General features: G+C 48.7%; 1 protein-coding gene across 1 annotated transcript in view; it reads left to right on the top strand.

Annotated features, from left to right (window-relative positions):
- LOC128123962 (protein FAM169B-like) overlaps positions 1 to 14,746 on the top strand; it is an 84,804-nt gene that overhangs the window by 15,085 nt on the left and 54,973 nt on the right. Inside the window, exons 2-3 of the mRNA XM_052760222.1 lie at positions 7,073 to 7,197; positions 10,890 to 10,989. Coding sequence (XP_052616182.1) covers positions 7,073 to 7,197; positions 10,890 to 10,989 — 225 coding nt within the window. The remainder of the gene's footprint in view (positions 1 to 7,072; positions 7,198 to 10,889; positions 10,990 to 14,746) is intronic.

The raw sequence follows: 14,746 nt of genomic DNA, 5'->3' as shown, positions 1-14,746 counted from the left end.
GAGATAATAGAGTTTCTTTGTGTAGCCTTGGCTGCCTTGAATTTGCTATGTAGACCAGGCTGGCCTTGAACTCACAGAGATCCATCTGCCTCTGTCTCCCAAGTGCTGGGAGATGTGTGCCACCACCACCCTGCTGTTTTTTTTTTTTTTTTTAAAGTAGTAGAAGATGTTACAGAATTTCTGATCCTCGCGCCTCTGCCTCCCGAGTGCTGAGGTTACAGATGTGAGCAGTTCCATGTATTTTTATACGGTGCTGGGAGCTGCACCCAGGACTTTGTGCATGCTTTGCAAGCACTCTTCCAACTTAGGAACATTCTCAGCCTCTTCTTTTAATTTTAATTAATTTTTTTTTTGAGACAAGTTTGCACTATTATCCCTGGCTGTCCTAGAACTTGGTATGTAGACCAGGCTGGCCTCAAACTCACAGAGATCCTTCTGCCTTTGCCTCCCAAGTGCTGGGATTAAAGGTGTTTAATACTGTGCCTGGCCTTTTTACCTTATTTTTTAAAATTAAATATATTGCACTGCAGATATAGTTTAGCAACAGTATGTGTGTGTGTGTGTGTGTGTGTGTGTGTGTGTGTGTGTGTGTTTACCTTATGTAAGACCATGGGTTCGATCTCTATAGCACCAACAAGCAAGCAAACAAATAGGTAACAAGGTAAAGATAAAATATAAGTACCTTCAGGTTAAAAATAACCCTCCCCTCTTTTAAGAATTTATTTAGTTTTATTTGAAGTGCATGAATGTGTTTTGCCTTCACGGATGTCTATGCACCACGTTCACATCTGCTCTCCGTGGAAGGCAGAAGAATGTGTTGGATCTCCTGGAACTGGAGTTCCAGATGGTTGTGAGACTTCAGGTAGGTGCTGGGGATCAAACGCAGGTCCTCTGGAAGAACAGCCAGAGCTCTTAATGGCTCAGGCATCTCTCCAGCTCCAGTAAGGTGACCTTTAATGAGTTCTTTGGAGGTTCTCAACCTGCATTTGTGATTTCATATTCTTTTTTCCCCCCTCTGAGACAGGGTTTCTTTGTGTAGCTTTGGAGCCTGTCCTGGAACTCACTGTACAGCCCTGGGTGTCCTGGAACTTTGTAGACCAGGCTGGCCTCGAACTCACAGCGATCTGCCTGCCTCTGCCTCCAGAGCGCTGGGATTAAAGGCATGCACGAACACTGCCCGGCATGATTTCATTTCCTTAAACCTCCTCCATTTTCCAGACCCAGCCCTGGGGACTGAATTGTGTTCAACCACATGTTCCTTCAGGGAAGCTGGAGACCCGATGAGGTGGCATTTGAAATCTGAGCATCATAAGTGTTTGGGGGCTTGTCCTCCTTCGGTGTGTTTGTAGAACGCAGCAAGCTGTCTTGCTGTGTGCTTCTAGAGTTTTCTGCCATCCTCCCTTGTCTGATGAGAAACTAGTCTTTACTGAGCCCAGAATTGCTCTTTTCCCTAGGTGGTAGATTTCTTTTCTAATAAGAATTCCGTCTAGAATAGTTCCATTTTAGAAGAAAATTCTCCTGTAAACAAAAACAAAAACAACAACCAAAAAACCCCACCTACATGAAAAAAACCAACAACACAGAAAACAAACATACAAGAAAGATTTTCAGTCAGCCTTACCCTCTCTAGTTCGTAGAACACGAGAGTGGAGTACTACTTTAGTTTTGTGTCCATGCATTTTTTCCACATTATCTGGAGCAAGAATTGTTCTGACTGTAATTGAAGAACAACAGCTCACATTACTAAAAAAAATAAAATAAAAAAAAAAAACAAAAAACCACTGAGTGACTACAGCCAGCTTTTCCAATGACATAATGCCCCGTGGTTCCTGCCAGGTAGTGGCTTTTATGAAGCCAAGTTTGTAAGACTGGGACTAGTAAAATTTAAAATATTCCCTTAATGTTTCTCAGGATAATAGTCCCATCTTAGAAAAATGGTGCTTTGCCAAAATGCAAGGCTTTTCTTGATCTTTGTGGTAAGGGAGTGTGGGGAGGGAGTCTTGTGCAGATGGTACTGAGCCTATGATTAAGGGCGGATCTTCGAGCCCATCAAAGTCTCCATTAGCTGCCTTCGCTGGTTACATTCAAAGGACCCCGCGTTTCTGGGGACCTAGCTGAACCTTGGGCCTTTCTGGGTGGACCGGTGGCTGACTCACTGGGCTGCCGGGCTGTGGGTGACAGGCGTCTGAGACACCCTGGGAACTCAAGCTTTGCTTTGGAGCGCTCCATCATTTTACATATTTTCCCTAGAAGAACACATTCAGGTGCACCATTAGCTCCGTTTTTAGGATGAGGCCGCCAGCGTGTACTCAAGCGCATTCATAAAATCAGGATTTATCCAGGAATTTCCATGTCTTTGCAGGCTGCAGTGAGTTATTTCAACTGTATGCCTTTTTAATAAAAGCAGTTAGTGTTGTGCTGTGGAGATTACATTCTTTTGGCTTTGGAAAAATGTTTCCTGTTCGGTTCAAGCCATTAAGGCCTGTTAGGGGCTCACATCTGGAAGCCGGAGGGGAGGGGACCTGTCTTCCACCACCAGAATTGAGCTTGACCTGATCTACCCCAGACTTGTTTACTTCCTAGGGCTGCCTGGAGTAGGAACCTAAGGGGCTCTGTTGGGGGCTCTGGGGCTCCCTTCTGGGAAGGAGGAGGGAAGTCCTCTTTTCTGCCTGGTTTTGAATATGTCTCTTTTCCTACTTGGGCAACCCTCATTTTCATGTTCCCCTGATTTTCCATAAGGCTTGTGTGAGCATTTTCTGTATAGGCGGGAAGCTGTGGAGTTTTGGGATGGTGGCGTTTTCCTGGGGGTGGGGTATTTAGGATGGATGGGATGTCGTGGACCCTAGTTGCAGGGTGTCCCAGCCGTTCTCCTTGATGACTCTTCTTGCTCACGGGTAGAGGTCTGCAGTCAGCCTCATGTCTTAGAAATGAAACCCAGTGTTGGTACCAAATTATTGGTGAGTACTGATGTTCCTAGTGCTTAATTTATGTTCCTGGCTGCTCCCAGGCAACAGAAAGTGACCCCCACTTTCAAGATAATCAGGCTGGGCCATGTCTTGCTGACTCCAGAAAGCATTATGTTCTTGAGAAGACCTCCTCCCAACATCTACTCCTGTGACCTTTTGGAGAGGCCAAAGTATGACATTCTGTCCCGGGGACAGCCAGTTCCATGAGTTCTTTGAGGGGATCTTAACCTTCAGGGTCAATGATTTTATGATGTGAACACGTCATAACACATTTATGACATTTGTCCTGACCACATGCAACCAGAAAGGCTATCAGGCAACTCCTGGCATGTGCCTGGCTTTGGCCTTGGACGGGTGTCATCAGCAAACCCGATGAACGTCGGCTCAGCTTCTCCACGGGGCCAACTGATAATGGTCTTTGTCAGTTCTGCAATCCATACCTCACAAGGGGATTGATGCTCCAGATCTGATGAACACCTTTCCTAAAACATAGGCCCAGACACAATAAAAATCCAAGTCTGGTCTCTTTGTGGCCCTCACGCTGGTGTTCCTAGGGTGGGGGTAGATATTTTGAGAGCTGTCGATCCTGAAGCTGGCTCCCACAGGACATGTGTAGCATTATGGATACCCAGGGTCCAAGCAGCTCACCTGCTAGCTTTCCTTAATTTGTTGGCATGCTCACTGGATCTTGTTGCATACCCGTGGGAAGCCATATGACAAGTCCATGAAACAGCTGTTAAAATGGAAAGCTCAATCACCCACATTTCCTAAGTGCTTCCTATGGGAAAGGCATGGGCATGGGTCTTCGTGACGGGGGTGGGAGGGGAGCCGGGTTGTGCTTCACAAGCCCCAGCTTCTCTTAGGTGTATGGGTTAGGAAGTGACTGCCACAAGACAAAACTGAGGGACAGGTTGAAAGGGTTTACAGCTATAGGACAGGCCGGTCAGTGGCTAGGCCATGTCAGTTCCTATCCTAGGCTGAGGTGGTATTTGAATTCAGGCCTCAGTGACTCATGGAATCCTTGATCTTAGTTTTCAGGGCTCCTGAGGTGAGCTGGCTGTATCCGGTGAGCATTGAGGATGGAGTGGAAGAAATCTGAGAGTCAGGGGCTACAGGAGCCCGTTGGGGGCTCCTGTAGTGGTGGAGAGCTTTGATTTAAATAGCATGATCTGAATGCTTTACACAGAGTCTGGAATCAGATGGGCCTGGGCTCATGCTTTGTTGCTTTCTTCTATGAAGCCTTGCTCCATTCCCTACAAATCGGGGGCAAGCAGGATACAGTGAGAGAAGGTTGTGGGTGCTCAGCTGCCTCTTGGCAACTGGAACTCTGAGAAAGTTGGTTGTCACTGTTAATTAGGGATGGAACTTCTTAGATGGGTGGGGGGGTGAAGCCTGAGGCTCTCATGAGAAGCTGAGACCTTGGTCCAAGTGGGGCATGGATATGAGGACAGTTGCAGGCTGAGTTTGTCTCTGTGACAGATTTGAAGCACAGGCTCTGGGTAATTTGATGTCCTTTGGGTCCCTCTGGCTCCTGTGCAGGAAATATGACAATCTCAGTAAAGAATTAGGGCAGGCCTGCCTGGGCGTAGGGTCTGCAGGCCTGCCTGGGCGTAGGGTCTGCAGGCCTGCCTGGGCATAGGGTCTGCAGGCCTGCCTGGGCCTAGGGTCTGCAGGCCTGCCTGGGCGTAGGGTCTGCAGGCCTGCCTGGGCCTAGGGTCTGCAGGCCTGCCTGGGCCTAGGGTCTGCAGGCCTGCCTGGGCGTAGGGTCTGCAGGCCTGCCTGGGCGTAGGGTCTGCAGGCCTGCCTGGGCGTAGGGTCTGCAGGCCTGCCTGGGCGTAGGGTCTGCAGGCCTGCCTGGGCCTAGGGTCTGCAGGCCTGCCTGGGCGTAGGGTCTGCAGGCCTGCCTGGGCCTAGGGTCTGCAGGCCTGCCTGGGCATAGGGTCTGCAGGCCTGTGCAGTTGCCAAAGGTGTTGCTGATCATGTCGGTGAGGAGCCTGGACTTCCAGAGCACGTGGTTTTGTGTGTAGAGGGCACGTGAGTGTGAGCCTTCTTTACCAACTGAAGGTCTAGCTTTATGGAGACTCTTCCATTCTCTTAGTCATTGCTGCCAGTAAACCATCAACCCTTGATGTCTTTACTTTAAATATTTCTGACAGTGCACTTTTAAGAACATTCTGTGTGTGTGTGTTTTACACTCAAATGCTTTATAAAAATATCGACTAGCGGAAGGATGTCCAGTTTTCCTTCCGTATCCACTGGGGAATGGTTCAAAGACCACCTTTAGACATGCAAATCTACCTGTGCTCAAGCCCCTTGCAAAATGGCATATTTGTGTGCAGCCTATGCATGTTTTCCTGGATACCCTAGTCTCTAGGTGCCTTGGAATTCCTAATACAGGGAAATGCCATGGAAGCAGTTGTTATCCTTTATTCCGTAGGGAGTCGTGGGAAGGATATCTGTCCGTGTTCTGTTGTTCCCCCCTCCCCCATCTTCAGTCTGTGATTGGTTGGATCCATAGATGTAGAGTCTCCCAAAGGGAGGCTGTCTGTTTCCACTCAGCCATGGGCAATCTGTGTGTCCATGACATTTGCACCCTGGAAAGCAGGCCTGAGGGTTTGGGTGCATGCAACCAGGTCCCAATCCATTCAACTTGGCAGCTTGTACACCTTTTGAGTTCTCCCATCGGGAGCTGATTGGCAGAGGTAAAAATTCCTCCTGGGCAAGCTGAGTGAACTGAAGGCTTAAACTTTTTTGCTATCAACAGCATTTTGGATTCTGAGAGCGGCTTCCCAGAAACAATGGCTCTCCAGAGAGAAGAGCGGGAGCCTGAGACGCCACCAGAGCTCAGAGGTGGACGGCATGTCCAGATTCATCTCTGTGAGAAGGAGATAGGTGGATAAAGAGGAGCTGGGGAAGAGGGAGGACGGAGAAGAGAAAGAAAGGGGCAGGCAGCTGCTGCTGGGGTAGCCTGCTTCCCTCACAGGAGGAGGCAAATCAAAGGCAGAGATAGGGTGCGGTCCACGGAATAAGCTCTGGGTCCCCACGCACTTGGGAACATGTCAGCCACAGGCAGGCTGCATCTTTGCCCGCCGCTGAAGGGGCAACTGATTGCTGATTCCAAGAACTGGATGCTGCCAAACTGTATGATGATTCCAGGGGATCTGTTTCTGTCAGAGGTGTGAGAGGAAAGAGATGCTGAGGACGGCTGCATAATATCTTAGATTAGTTTCCCTGCAAGTGATGGTAAGGATGTGCTCTTTCATTCCCACAAGCCACTGCGCTCCCAGCGCCCAGGGAAAGAGAGAAAGAGGAGAATCCTAGGGACTTGTAGAGTGACTGTAATCTAGAAAAAGATTAAGTTGCTTGTGACAAAGATGTCGAAGTTCCAGCCAGCCCTTCTGTGCCTTTGAGGGAACCTGCTTGTGTTCAGGCCCCTGAGTGGACCACAGTGAAGGATGGGAAATCATCCAGTTGATGAGTGTATGGCCGGGGCTTTTAAATAGTCTAGGAGGGAATAGGCGAGCATAATTTTGATGGACTTATTTATTTTTTTGCCTTTATGTGTTTGTATGTGTTTGTGTATGTGCGTACTGATATGTGCCACGCATGTGGAGGCCAGAGGTCAACCTCAGGTGTCATTCACTGTCTGCTTTGTTTTTTGAAGACAAGGACTCTCATGGGCCTGGAACTATTGATTAAGGAAAGCTGCTTGACCAGAAAGTCCCAGGGGTCTGTCTCTGCCTCCCCAAGGCTGGGACTGAAAGCTTGTTTTTTGTTTTTTTTTTTGTATTTTTCAAAGGTAGGATTTCTCTGTATAACCCTGGCTGTCCTGGAAATTGCTCTGTAGACCAGGCTGGCCTGGAACTCAGAGATTCACCTGCCTCTGCCTCCCGAGTGCTGGGAGCATAGTCCACTACTGCCCAGATATGTGGGGTCTGGGGCTGGAACTCAGGTCCTTATATGTGCACGGGAGGCCCTTTCCTGAGCCATCTCCCCAGCCTGGATTACTACTATTAAAATAAACTATTTCTTAAAAAGCTTGAACTATTAACTTTTCTCTTAGTGACAGAGTACAACTAACTCTATCCTGCCCTTTTCTCCTACAGAGGCTTACCCCGTGGATATCCTGGAGGATGACCCCGAGGGCCATCAGGCAGCAACAGAGGTTTGCTATGAGTTGCTCAGGGAAGGAGGATCAGCCAAGGTTTTTTCCCTTGCCACTGGGGAGCAGGTATGTCTGGCTTTCCTTGGAGGGGCACGTTCCCCAACCTAAGTCAGAAAGTGGGACGTTATGGAAAGGATATCCAGATTTAGAACAAAGACCAACAAACAAAAAAAAGAGAAACTTCTGGAGGGACTGCTGAAGTGATTCCAGATTGATGGAGAAGGACCCCTTTGCTGGGATTCTGGAGTCCTGGGTGGGAGTGTGGTCACTGTAGGCTGTGGGTCAGAATACCTGTGGAAATCCCATGCCTGCCACTTCTGAGTGCTGTGGACTCAAGCACGTGCCTTCTCCTCTCTAGTTTTGGTGTTCTCATACCAAACTGAGAGCATTAATGTCACTTTCCTCATTGGGCTAGCATGAGGATGAAGTGAGATACTGTATGTAAGGCCCGGCTGGACCTCAGTTTCTTTGTGTTGAAGCGGGGGAGTGGCTCCTCTCTCCTCTCTTAGGTTTGGGTCAGTTCTGATATGTGATTTGGGATGAAGCCGTGTCACTTAGAACTTTTGGCATTGATGAGATTCTGTGCATTGTGAATAGGTACTGCAAGGGGATACAGGGAACTGGAACTATTTGTTGGGGTTGGGTGTAGCACAAATCTTAAAGGGTCTTATTAATAAAATCAAACCTGGAGCCAGGTATTGGGGTGAACGCTGGAAGATCAGAGAAGCAGAACCAGCCACAGCCACCTCACTTCGCCAATTCCTCAGCTGATCCTGTTTCCTCAGACTGGAAGCCTCTGAGTCCTCATCCAAATGGATCTCCTCTGAACTGTGCTGCTCAAAAGCCTAAAATCTTAACCTAAAAGTTCTAACTTTCTGGTCCTCACGTCTTATATACCTTTCTGCTTCCTGCCATCACTTCCTGGGATTAAAGGTTCTTGTTACCACCATGCCTGGCTGTTTCCAGTGTGGCCTTGAACTCACAGAGATCCAGGCGGATCTCTGCCTCTGGAATGCTAGGATTATAGGCGTGTGTGTCACCATTTTCTGGCCTCTATATCTAGTGGCTGTTCTGTTCTCTGATCCCAGATAAGTTTATTAGGGTGCACAATATATTTTGGGGAACACGATATCACCACAGTTGGGACAAAATTTAAAAAACAATGTGTTATGTGTGTTGGGGTGTGCGTGCGCGAGCAGGCACATATGCACGGATGTCAATGTGTGCACGTATGTGTAGACACCAGGGGACAACCTCGGGTTACAATCACATACAAAATACAATCTGCCTTGTATTTTGAGACAAGGTCTCTCACTGGCTTGAAGCTCATAATGGCTAGGCTGACAGGCCAGCAAGACTGGGGATCTGCCTGTCTGCCTCCCCAATACCGGGGCTTGCAAGAACACTGTGCTGCATTACACTTGTCTTTTGATGTGTGTTATGGGGGAGCAGACTCAGGCCCTCCTGCTTACCAGGGGAGCACTTTAATGGCCATGCTCCCCACCACACACTGTTTAGGACTCCCCATTCCTCCTCCTGGGTATCATGGGCAATACCTGTATCGTCTGTTTTAGGTGTTGATTTCACTAGAAATGGTTGTGACCTGACAGGCAGAGTTGGTAGAGGAAGCAGTCTTGTCCCCGAGTTAGTAAAAAAGAGTGGCTTGTGCAGTATAGACTCTGGCTTCCCTGGGATTTTGGAGGTGGGAGCTTACAGGCAAGGAAGAACACCCCTCCCCTGCGCGTCCTCAAGTTGTTGAGCTGCCATGGAGGCTTGCTGTCCTCACGTGCTTTTAATGCCTCCTAGTGGCGTGATAGCAGAAGGACATGCGGCTCCATCAGACACTGCTGGCTCTGATGGGTGCTGGTGCCAAGCTGGAGCATGAGAGATGGGAGGGGGGCCTGCCTCCCCACCCCCCGGGGGGATGCTGCCCCCAGGTTCTTTAGGACACAGCTCCCACAATCTGCTGTTGTTATATGCATATTTATGAATAACTTAAAAATAAACACCCCAACGTGGGGTACACTCAGTGAAGGGAGGTAAGGCAAACCCCATGATATTTTATCAGTGAGTTGGGAAGCAGGGGCAGGGACTCTCCATTGAGCACACCGAACCGAGCTCCCCAGGAGGGCCTCGAACTCTCTCCCAGCGTGCCCAGGACTAATCAGGCCTTTGTGTATCCAAAGATTCTAGACTAAAAGGAAAGATGAGGAAGTGGTGTGAGGAGGTATCGTGTCTTGACTTTTCATAATTAACTCTTTTCTCTACTCTTGACATTACCCTGTCGCATTTAAAACACAATACTTACTGATTTCTCTGGTGTAAAACAGTACACGTCCATTGTGTGATATTTAAGGGCTACAGGAGAGGGCCGAGGAAGCATGGCGATGTGTGGTTAACTGCTGTAAACATGTTGATGTGTTCCTGTGTTTCTTTTTGATTTTTATTTTCTGCCTTTTTTTTTTTTTTTAATTTGAGCCAGAACCTTGCTGTGTACCCCAGACTGGCTTCAAACTTAGAGTCTTCCTGCTCCATCTTTCTAAGCACTGTGACTCTGGCCTGCTTTTAAAAACCTGGGTAAGCTGGGTGGTGGTGGCACACGCCTTAATCCCAGCACTCGGGAGGCAGAGCAAGGCAGATCTCTGTGAATTCGAGGCCAGCCTGGGCTACAGAGTGAGTTCCAGGACAAGCTTCAAAGCTACACAGAGAAACCCTGTCTCAAAAGCAACAACAACCCCCAACACCCCCCCCCCAAGAAAAAAAAAACCTGGGTAAGATTCCTCCCTGAACATAATGTATCTAAAGAAGCATCTTCCCAGGCTGCTGTGATGTTTTGCAAGCTCAGTGTTTAATGGCCTCATAACAGCCACCCCTGTGGACGAGCCCTTTGAGGACCCTTCCTTAAAGTCACTCCCAAACAGGGAGCTACCAAGATGTTTGCCAGCCCCAGGATTTGCCAGGAAATTTACAGTCCTCTGTAATGGTGGTGGCCTGCTGTAAACTTTTTACAAGAACCTGCCTGCCTAGCTCAGCCGCACATTCTTTTCTAATTTTCCTATATTCTCAGTTTTCAAAACAGTGCCGGTAATGGAATGTATTGACCTTTCTGTGTTAGAAGCTGGGAGCAGAGGGTTGGGTGACTGCAAAGAGGCCTTCGGATGTGGCCCTCAGAGACAGTCTGGTTCCTCTCGCTTATTAGCAAAAACTGAGTTTCTCCATCATGGGGCTGAATGGACAGGGCTGAGCCTGGAGGGCTCAGATACACTACGCATTTTAATGGCTGCTTTCGGAGCTGGGGCCAGGCTCGCAGACAGCAGGGGCATGTGGAGAGGCAGGCCCAGCCTGGGCTTCTTCTACTGAGTGGCTACCAGGGCTCTAGACTAGATGAGGGTAACAGCAGAGTTGCTTGCGTGAGGCGGAGTGAGGCTGTCAGCCTTGCAGGTTGAGGCTCAGGGAGGCCCAGGATGCAGAAGGGCTGCAGCAGCAGGAATCACAGAGAAGGGAGAGAGCGCTAAGAACATTTGGGAGTAGAACGGGCATCTAATCCATGGGCTGATGGACAGGTGATCTTGGGATGGGAAGGCTTGCTGGTGGAAGGTGACAAAGGCTTCCATTTCTGTATTCCCTGCATCCTGCTAAGTTTACCTCTGCTAACAGTGTTCTTTCGGTGCGCACCGTGCTAAGAAGGTGCCCAGCTGTTTCCTGTGTCCTAATGCAGTGAGAGGGCAGGACAGTAATTCGTTTATTCTTTTCTTTAGGTCAGACTTGAAGCTCCGTTCCTTCATTATTGCGCTATGTACCGTGACGAACCTCGACATAAAATACTGGTTTTGGTTAATCCCCAGGACACAAAGACAGGTTGGTAGTTATTCCTTTTGTTTATTTATTCCTTTATCCATCCATTTATTTATTTATTTATTTATTTATTTATTTATTTAATGCGCATTGGTGTTTCGTCTGCACGTATGTCTGTGTGAGGTGTCGGATCTCCTGGAACTGGAGTTACAGTTGTGAGCTGCCATGTGGGTACTAGGAATTGAACCTGGGACCCTCTGGAAGAGCAGCTAGTGCTCTTAACCACTCAGTCATCTCTCTGGCCCCATGGTTGGTAGTTATCAGTGGATGTGGAGTGTGTGTTTGTGTGTGTGCATTGTGTGCTGAGGCTGAAAGCCAGGGCCTGGCCCATGCTAGGCAAGCACCATGACTGAGGCCCGTGTATAAGCCCGGATTTTGAAAACCGGGATCTTGATTTTTGTGGTTTGCAATACACGGAGGAGGGCAAATGCTTAGGGAACGGAGGCAATGTTCGTTGTTGAATTTGGAAGACTATGAAGGTAGTCTTCAAGGGTACCTTCTTCTCTTCATTGAGATGTGGGTCATTCTGCTTGTCTCCCCACCACAGTCCCTGCCCAGAGCTTCTTTGGGGGCTCCCCCTTGCTCACCCCATTAACAGCAGTTTACAGAGCTGTGGGCACTGGGTAGCACACTGTTGGGGCATCACCATGACCCTGTGGAATGAAGGGGCCATTCTCATCACCAAATGCAGCCAATGCTGGCCTTAGAGTGGTCAAGCACCTTGGTACAGGGCTCCAGCTAGAGTGTGGGAGGGCTCAGTTTTTGCCAAGTGACCACTGGGTGGGGGTTCAGTTTCTGGTGGCGATGGCCATGGGATCTGTGACTCATTTATCTCCCCCTGCATTTACAGAGAAACTATTTGGGGGAGCTTTTGTGACAGCTCCAGGGAGGGAGTCCTCTGGCAAGAGGCATAAATGTGGTCAGTTACATCTTAGGCAGAGGCTGGGGGGCACTGGCAGTGGGCAGCCTGTGGTGGGGAGGACTAGCTGGTTGGTCTGCCTGGACCCAGAACACCAGTGAGCTGGTAGGAGGTGCCTTACTTCTGAGCTCACAGCAAACAACCCTACATGGCATTTTTCTTGTTTTTTTTTTTTTTTTTCGTTTCTTATAATGCCAAGTATTGCTTTCCAGTAAGACGTAATAATACTAAGACACTGGTAATAAACTTTTAAACTAGTCAGGCCTCCTTAATGCTGACATTTTGGGATTCTAGGTCTTTTAACTACCATTTGCAAAGGAGGCCTGCTCCAGTTCTCCACGTCCCCTGGAGAAATGTTTTTGCTTGTCACCTGACTGTCTGCCCAGAGTTTGAGCTTAACCGGTGTCATGAGGTCCAAGGTGACATCTTTTGGGGGCAAGCTGTTGAAAAGTACGTAAGACGTTCTTCATGCTTCTCTTCTTGCTAAATGTGGAACAGAAGTGTGCTTAGCTAGCTGTCTGGGTGTTGGGGGTATGGTGGCAGAACCTCTTCTTATTGAGCCAAGGCTGGCAGAGGCTGTGTGAGAACTCTCGGACTGCAGTGAGAGTGCCTCCTCCCTCTCTCTATCCAGCTGAGCCTTGACTGCCCTGAAGAAAGGGTCTGTGATGATCTCAGGCTTTTGATACTACGTTGAGTTTGCAACCCTCCTACCAGGGGAGGAGTCCTTTGATGCACAGATTATGAAAACCTCTTAAAAGACTCATTTTAGGAAAACGTCTAAACATCAGCAAGCTCCCCCACCCCTTTTAGACTTTGAACAAGAATCTGGTTATAGGTCTCTTTAAAGACACTCTGTATGATGTAAACATCTGATGGATTCTTAGAGATCTGTTTCCCATTTGAACTGTACTTAATTTCTGTTGTTTTTTTAAGAGTATACCCTAATACATACTCAAAAGTGCTAAGAAATCTCACTGTGGTCCCATGCTCGTATGTGAGAGCGCTTTTAAACAAAGTTTCTGAGGGACATCCTGCTGCTGTGGGCTCCATCACTGCTGGCAGAGATGGTTTGTGATTTCAGGCAAGCACTCATGTTCTTGACGCAGCCCCGTGCACTCTAATCCCCTATTTAGAAGGCGTCTCGAGTTTTTCACAGGATGGACATCTTGGGACTTGAGACTTGCAGACCCTATCGTACAAGGATTCTTCACAGCTATGCCCAGTGTGTCTTCTGGCCCTGTGCTAAACTGTGTCTATGGAGAAGGGACTTGCTGGCTGCGGTGCCCTTATCTTTACGTTCTGGTGAAGGCAGCTGCATGTGCAAATGGAAGCGAAAGGGACCAGAAGCTGTTTGATCGGCCCTGTGTATGAGTTAATTATTGATAACTGTGTGTGAGTTAATTATTGATAAGCTGGTTGACTCCATTACAGTAACTTCCGATAAGTCTGTAAGCAAATGAGAAGCATCCTGGAACGGGCGGGTTCCCCAGTGGCAAGCAGTTGATGCTTGTGGCATCCTGTTCAAACGTGAGGGATGAAGCCTTCCACCATTTTCCCTCAGGAAATTGCAAATGCATTCCACACAAGGGTGGCTTCAGAAGCAGGCACTCTTGTCTCTGCTGCTCCTCTTTATTCCGATTTTCTACAGAGCGGCTGGTTTCTATTCCCTAAGGAGAAGTAGGCAAAGGCACTCAGCAGCCCCGCTTCCTATGTGGCCTCAGCTTCCGAGGGGCCTTTACACACTTCTTCATGCTTTAGTTCCCTCATTTTTTAATTATTAATTGATTTCAAGTGTTTATGAATATTAGAAAGTAAGTCCTCATGCCAAAGGAAAGGCGACCTTACCCCGTTTCCATGACTGCCGCCAGTGGTGACCTTCGCTTTTCTTATTTCTTCCTGTGTCCTGCATATGCAGTAGGACAAATGTGGACCTGGGTGTGGAGCGAGGCGACATGAAGTCTTGGTTCAGCCAACTGCCTGCAGGTGTCAGCTGGGCTGTTTGGCTTCTCTGAGCATCAGGGTCACCATTTACAAAACAGAGAACATCTTATACTTCCCAGAGTATTTGTGGAAACCGAATGACTTGTGGCAGAAACCATGATGCTTTGGGACCGTCCCAGAGAGAGCAGCATGCCCACAGTCCACCACAGCAAGCCTTGGTTCGTGCTCTTCACCTTCGCGTTTTCATCGTGTGAGAGAAACACATGATTTCAGAGGGCGAGGCTCATGTGCTAATTTCTGGCCAGCCCCTATGAGCGGGAATTGTGTCTCCAACAGACTCTGCCTGCCACACCACAGGCAGTCTAGCTTGACTTTGAACTACACGAACAGTAAGGTTGTTCTTCTACACACCCCAAAGTGCCTATTGGGTAAATGTCATATGCTTGATCCGAAACATCAGCTGATGAGGGGTAGGCTGGGGGACCACATGGGCAAAAAAGATAGGCAGGCATTCCTGTGGGGGGAGACGCCAGCTGGGATCTCGTGCTGCCGGAAGGGAGGAGTATAGTGTTTGCGACGACCTCCTTTGCCAGTCAGGCCCTGCCTGAAGCAAATGGTGTTTGTCCACAGAGTGTAATAGGGGACGAAGGGAGGAGTGGAACATTGCCTGAGGAGACCAGGCTGCAGATGAGGGATGTGGGGGTCCAGGGCTCCTGGTGGGAGCTGGAGAGATGGCGCAGCAGCTGAGAGCATTTACCAGGGTTTGAATCCTAGCATAGAACAAGCCAGGTGTCCCACATACCCCTTTAGCTCCAGTTCCAAGGGATCTGATGCCCTCTTCTGACTTCTGCATGTGTGTACACACACACACACATACACACACACACACACACACACACA

Source organism: Peromyscus californicus, unplaced genomic scaffold, assembly GCF_007827085.1.
Source record: "Peromyscus californicus insignis strain IS unplaced genomic scaffold, ASM782708v3 Scaffold_4__1_contigs__length_199733344, whole genome shotgun sequence".
Taxonomy (NCBI): domain Eukaryota; kingdom Metazoa; phylum Chordata; class Mammalia; order Rodentia; family Cricetidae; genus Peromyscus; species Peromyscus californicus.
The sequence above is the reverse complement of the archived record's forward strand: the minus strand, read 5'-3'. Positions and strand labels throughout refer to the sequence as shown.